This window comes from Macrobrachium nipponense, chromosome 8 (assembly GCF_015104395.2).
Source record: "Macrobrachium nipponense isolate FS-2020 chromosome 8, ASM1510439v2, whole genome shotgun sequence".
NCBI classification, from domain to species: domain Eukaryota; kingdom Metazoa; phylum Arthropoda; class Malacostraca; order Decapoda; family Palaemonidae; genus Macrobrachium; species Macrobrachium nipponense.
Window position 1 is genome coordinate 116,166,775 of NC_087203.1, and position 6,825 is coordinate 116,173,599.

Genomic DNA, 6,825 nt, shown 5'->3' on the forward strand with positions numbered 1-6,825 from the left:
GTGTGTGTGTGTGGTGTGTGCCCTGGGAAATTCTAAACGGGGCTCAGAAGAGAACAGCCTCCACAGGGGCTTTTGTCTTCGATAAGAGGAAAATAGGATGGGATCGGAGGGGAATATCTTCTCCTTAGGAAAGAGACTTACAAGGAGTTACAAGGATTAGGATGTCTCAAAGACTTGTTAGTCCATCCTAAGAGGAGACATCGTGGGCTCACTTATCTGTAGGAGCAGATTTACTGTGCATTCACAGTGTCCTCCTAATGATTTTGTCTAGCATTCTTTTAAACTCTTCTAGAGAGAGAGAGAGAGAGGGGAGAATTTTTGTCTTCCTTCGAGGAGAGAGATAGAGAATCTTCTCTTCCTTCGAGGAGAGAGAGAGAGCAAATTCTCCTCCTCCTTCGAGGAGAGAGAGATAGAGAATTCTTCTCTTCGTTCGAGGAGAGAGAGATAGAGAATTCTTCTCCTCCGAGGAGAGAGAGAGAGAAAATTCTCCTCCGAGGAGAGAGAGAAAAATTCTCCTCCTTCGAGGAAAGAGGGAGAGAATTCTTCTCCTCCTTCGAGGAGAGAGAGAGAATTCTTCTCCTCGTTCGAGGAGAGAGAGATAGAGAATTCTTCTCCTCCTCCGAGGAGAGAGAAAAAATTCTCCTCCGAGGAGAGAGAGAAAATTCTTCTCTTCCAGGAGAGTGGGAGAGAATTCTTCTCCTCCTCCTTCGAGAGAGAGAGAGAGAGAGAGAGAGAGAGAGAAAATTAGCTATCAACTTCCTCCTCCTCTTCTTCTTCTTCTTCTTTTCTTCTTCTTCTTCTTCTTCTTCTTCTTCTTTTCAGATTTACAGGTAGTACGATCTGTAGAGCCTTCATAGCCTCATGCCGGCTGGCAAGCTTGTATACAGATGTGTTAGATCGGCCGTGCGCTCGTGCAAGCTACGACCTATATTGGCAAGGATGCGTGCATGATCCTGATTATTATTATTATTATTATTATTATTATTATTATTATTATTATTATTATTCAGAAGATGAACCCTATTCATATGGAACAGGCCCACCACTGGCCACTGACTTAAAATTCAAACTACCAAAGAATATTACGGTGTTCATTCAAAAGAAGTAACAGAAAGTAATGGGAAATACAGAAGGAGATCAGTTATTAGAAAAAGATAAAAAAAAAATAAATAACAAACTAATCAATACATAAAATACAAACTAGTGAGGCTGGAGGGTGGATGATCAACATGCCACAATTTGCAGCCCTCTAACCTCAGCAGCTTTAAGATCTGAGGGCAGACAGAAAATGTGTGGACAGAGACAAAGCCATCTTAATATTGTTATTTCACGGAAAACTGAAAAAAAAATCATTTTCCTTGAAACAGTAAAAAGTTCACAAAAATACTATACAACTCCCAAAATTCTAGGCGGCATTTAAAAAAAAAATTACAATAATGTTTCTTCCTACTACGACGTTGTAACGCCAGATACCCTCGTCTTGTGAGCTATCAATCAATCAACCTACAAATAACAATTATTCCTCGAAGATGAAGGTAAATATAAAAAAAAAACCGCACGACAAACGAAAAGAGAACAGAAACCGAAAATCATTAAGAAAAAAAGAAACGCAAAAGATACATATGGAGGAGAAGGAGGAGGAGGGGGGGAAGAGGAGGAGGAGGGGGAGAAGGAGGAGGACGTGGAGCATCCTCGACTCTTACTATATTTGCTCTTGAGACGTCGAGTGGCGTCGGCGGCGAGTCTCTTTTTCGGATTTCACTCCGCGTCCCTCAGCGTCCCTCCGAGGGACGACTCGGAGCTAGCAAGCAGACAGACCTTTGCCTCCTCCTCCTCCTCCTCCTCCTCCTCCTCCCCTCTTCTCCTCCACAGACTCACAGACAGACACACTAGACGAGGCAATGAGATACAATCCCCGAGAGCTGGATAATGCGATAATGCACTAAAGGAGAGGAGAGGGAGGGTCGTTGACAAGATGGATTGGGCAAATCGTCTTCGTCCACTCTTGGGTGAGTGGTAGCAGAAGCAGAAGCAGCAGCTTCTGCTGAGCCAACGGCCACAGCAGGAGAAAGAGCACCAGATCCATTAGCAGAAATAACAGCAACAGCTTCTATTGAGCCAACGGCCACAGCAGAAGAAAGAGCACCAGATCCATTAGCAGAAATAACAGCAGCAGCATCTATTGAGCCAACGGCCACAGCAGGAGAAACAGCAGCAGATGCAGTAGCAGAAGTAAAAGCAAAAGCAGCAGAAATAACAGCAGCAGCTTCAACGGCCACAGCAGAAGAAACAGCAGCAGCCTCTATGGAGCCAACGACCACAGCAGGAGAAAAAGCAGAAGAAACAGCAATAGAAGTAGCACCAGCTTCTGCTGTGCCAACAGCCGCAACAGAAGAAGCAGCAGCAACAGCAGAAACAGCAGCAGCATAAGCAAAACAGCAGAAGCAGAATCAGCAGCAACTACAGAAGCACTAGAAGCAGTATTAGCAGCAGCAGAAGTAGAAGCAAAAGCAAACAAAAGCAGAAACAGCAGCAGCAGAAGAATAAGCAAAAGCAGAATCAGAAGTAGAAGCAACAGTACCAACAGCTAAATCAATAACAACAGAAACAAGAGCAGTAGCAGAAACATCACCAGGCCCAGAAGAAACAAGAGCAGCAGCAGCAGGACCAGAAACAGCAGATACGTCAGCAGCAGAACCAACAACAGCAAAGAGAGAAACAGCAGCAGCCCCAGCAGAAATAGCAAAAGCAGCTGCAGCAGCAGTAGCAGCAGAAACAGAAACAGCAGGAGAAAAGACCTGTGGCCACCACCACCACCACCACCACAGTCACCAGCCCCAAGAAGTCTCTTCCAGTTGAATTGCTGAGTAATTGACCCGGGAGTTTTGTTGGTTGTTCTAATGGCAGTGAGTTGACTTTGCTACTTTTCTTTCTCCTCTTTTTTTAATCTTTTTTTTTCTGCTGAGGATGATGCTGAAGGTGATCAACTGTCGCCGTTAAAAGGATAATAAATATTGTTTCGACCCCACTTGGCGCACGGCTGAATTTTAATACTCTCTTGGACTGGCATGTCCTTCTGGGTACAGAGGAGGAGGAGGAGGAGGAGGAGGAGGAGGAGGAGAATGCCTTCTTGATTAAGTGGGCGTTTGGGCTCATTAATTCCTACACTGCTTCAAGTGGATACTTCGACTTATTTACCCAAGAAATAATGCAAGCAAGTTGCCTTCTTGATTCAGTGGGCGATCGGACACATGAATTCCTATACAATGAAATACTTCAAGTGGCTACTTAAGAGTTATTTACACAAGAATAATGCTAGTTCGTAAAAATGATTTAACCACTACATTTAACTAAACTAATAATGGTTTTTATGTAAGAAAATTAATTACGTAAAACAGCTTAATGAAACTTTGAGAAATGTAAAGAGAGAGAGAGAGAGAGGAGAGAGACGACGATGAGAGAGAGAGAGAGAGAGACGAGAGGAGAGGAGAGGAGGAGAGAGAGAAGAGAGAGAGAACTTGTTAGATTTAATGAACAAATTCTGATACCTCCCAACTGACACGTTTTACAGAATTTTACTCTTTGAAATAATCAACCCTGTTTTCAACCAGTATTTTAAAACTACCATTTTGTACAACAAATTCAATAACAGTAATACTACACCTACTGAACACAAGAAAATATAACGACCAAAGGGTAGAAGAATTCAAAGCAAGGTAAAACCTGAGGAGATATTATTATTATTATTATTATTATTATTATTATTATTATTATTATTATTATTCAGTAGATGAAACCCATTCATATGGAACAAGCTCAACAAAGGGGCCACTGACTTGAAATTCAAGCTTCCACAGAATATTATGGTGTTCATTAGGAAGAAGTAAGAAGAAGTAAAAGGAAATATGAACGTAATTAATGCAGTAGTTTTTGCCGGGCCAAAAACCCCGAATCTGTTTAGGGTGTTTTTAGCTTGTGGGGAGAGGGAATTGGGCGGGGCGAGGGGGGGGGGGGCAATAGTTTCTGTAGTAATCTAGTTTCCGTTCTGCCGACATAATTCCATAATATTTCAAATGTCGATCATCCTCTTTAGTCGTAGCTAAATAAATTTGTCGCACTGAGTTATTTACTCGGATATGTTAATGCAATGTGTAATATATATTAAACATGAATATAGTAATTATATTAATTATAATATATATATATAATATATATTAATATAATAATACAATATATATATATATATGTATATAATATATATATATATTATAATATCATACTAAAAGATATATATATATATATAGACTATTATTATAACATACATACAACATACATGCATACATATACTAAGGAGTTGAGCTCTAACTAATGCACACACATTTATATTTTATATATATCTATATATAGATATATTATATATATACATATATATATATAATGTGCACACATATTCTCGTTCCATTATCCATATAGCCAGATACTAAAACGAAAATATGAGAATAGCACCCAAGTATTCAAATCATTTAATATGAGAGAGAGAGAGAGAGAGAGAGAGAGAGAGAGAGAGAGAGAGAGAGAGATTATATAATATAAAGTCAATAACAACCATTCCCCGTCTTAAAAATATACATGCTACCTCACAGACCCATTCCATCGATTCAGCAAGACTAAAATATAAAACATACACATAAGAATCAGAAAAGATAAAATTAATTGTACTCTTTCACGAAAGCTAAGATGTCCGTTCACTGATGTATCGAAAATAATCTGATGATTTTTAATTCCATTTCATAATCGTTGTGCCGTCATAAAATCATTGTGGAGGCGTGAGTTCACTAGGTAATTTAATATTTTACGTTTTACATTTTACATTTATTCAAATGTATTTTATATCTTTTGCATAGATGACGTTTTTACATATATATTTATTATTAATAATCATATTTTCCATCGTCAGGTTATTTGCTTCTTCCACAATAATATTTGCAACATCGACAATGAACATGAACATTGTTACTATTTTTGTTATTTTTGTAAACATGCAAATCAAACAGGAGATATTATAGGTTAACGATAATATTACCGATACAGTAAAATATTCCAAACAGTATTCAGTGTCACTTCAGGTATCCACTAGTATATATATCTCTATAATGGCTGGAAACAAAAATCCTCATGACTCACGAATAAATCCTCCTGTCTCACGAATAAATCCTCATGACTCACGAATAAATCCTCCTATCTCACGAATAAATCCTCTGACTCATGAGTAAATCCTACTGAATCACAAATAAATCATCCTGACTCACAAATAAATCCTCCTGACTCATGAATAAATCCTGCTAACACGAATAAATCCTCCTGGCTTATGAGTAAATCCTTCTGACTCAAGAATAAATCTTTCCGACTCACGAATAAATCCTCCTGACTCAGGAATAAATCCTCCTGTCTCACAAATAAATCCTCCTCTCACGAATAAATCCTCCTAACTCATGAGTAAATCCTCCTGTCTCACAAATAAATCCTCCTGTCTCACAAATAAATCCTCCTCTCACGAATAAATCCTCCTAACTCATGAGTAAATCCTCCTGTCTCACAAATAAATCCTCCTGTCTCACGAATAAATCCTCCTAACTCATGAGTAAATCCTCCTGTCTCACAAATAAATCCTCCTCTGACGAATAAATCCTCCCGTCTCACGAATAAATCCTCCTGACTCAAGAATAAATCCTCCTCACTCAGGGAAACCCATCCAACAAAGATCAAAGGATCCAGCGACGACCGAATCGGAAATTCCTCCGGTTCCGAAATACGTGACATTTGGTTACCCAAACCTCTGACGTAACGAAATGGAATAACAAGAAAAAAAGAAAAAAAGAAAAAAAGGGGCCTTGCCGCCGCTCACAGAGAGAGAGAGAGAGAGAGAGAGCTTGTAGCCCCGAGCTTGTGAAAAAGTGACTTGAAATAACAGACAAACAGAAGAAATATTTTGTGCGTGTGAGCAGGGAAATAGTAGCAGAAGTAGTAGTAGTAACTTCAGCAGCAGCAGCAACAGAAGTAGCAGTAGCAGCAGCAGGCAGAGAATAGGAGTGGGAGTAGTAGGGGAAAGGGGTTGGGTTGGGAGAGGGGGAGGGGGAGGTGGGAAGGGGGGGAAGCGGCGGCGGGACCGGTCTGAGGAACCGCCATGTTGGCTGAAGACAAACACGGGTTGGTAATTACCTAAGGCCCGCACCCGCTCGCCCTTTCCACCTCCACCTCCACCTCTGCCTCCTCCTCCTCCTCCTCCTCCTCCTCCACCTTCTCTTCCTCCTCCTGTTGACATTATACACTCCCTCCCTCCCTCCCAACACCCATCCCACAAACCTCAATGGTTCTTCCTTCTTCGTCTCTTTCGAATGTGTGCCGCCTCTTTGGCCTTTTTACCTTTCATAAATACTCCTTCGCCACCACATCCTCCTCTCTCTCTCTCTCTCTCTCTCTCTCTCTCTCTCTTCAATTCATCGCCCCTTCAACTATCTTGACCTCTGTCTGGTTCGAATTCTCAAACGATCTTCCTCAGTATCTTTGATTTGGTCATTACCTTGTCATTGATGGGCGGTTTGCACAAGGTTGCACGCCCGCACGCGCCTACACACCCACATACACACATAGACACTTACACAGACACTTACACACACACGCAAACATACAACGAAGCGCCCGAACTTTGAGAATACGTTGATTTACAAGTTTTTGTACCCCAGTACAAGAATTCTAGTCAGCTCAACCATTGTTAAACAACCACAACTTAATACTTTTTATCAGTAACTTCTTATAAGACTACTT

The 6,825-nt window shown here is 40.6% G+C and overlaps 1 protein-coding gene across 1 annotated transcript; it reads right to left on the reverse strand.

Annotated features, from left to right (window-relative positions):
* Positions 1-1,889: 1,889 nt before the first annotated feature.
* On the reverse strand, positions 1,890-6,322 carry LOC135223201 (glycine, alanine and asparagine-rich protein-like). The gene is made up of 3 exons (XM_064261705.1): positions 6,220-6,322; positions 2,582-2,752; positions 1,890-2,371 (listed from the first exon to the last, which is right to left on the reverse strand). Exons 1-3 carry the CDS (start codon positions 6,320-6,322, stop codon positions 1,890-1,892), a joined length of 756 nt encoding a protein of 251 aa, XP_064117775.1.
* Between the last annotated feature and the right edge of the window lie 503 nt (positions 6,323-6,825).

Excerpts from the sequence above, each read along its gene's own strand:
- LOC135223201 (XM_064261705.1), bottom strand. The coding sequence starts at position 6,322 with ATGTCAACAGGAGGAGGAAGAGAAGGTGGAGGAGGAGGAGGAGGAGGA. Across the intron at positions 2,753-6,219 it reads CGAGCGGGTGCGGGCCTTAG|CTGCTTTTGCTATTTCTGCT; the intron begins GTAATTACCAAC and ends CTGCTGCTGCAG. Across the intron at positions 2,372-2,581 it reads TGTTATTGATTTAGCTGTTG|CAGAAGCTGGTGCTACTTCT; the intron begins GTACTGTTGCTT and ends CTGTTGGCACAG.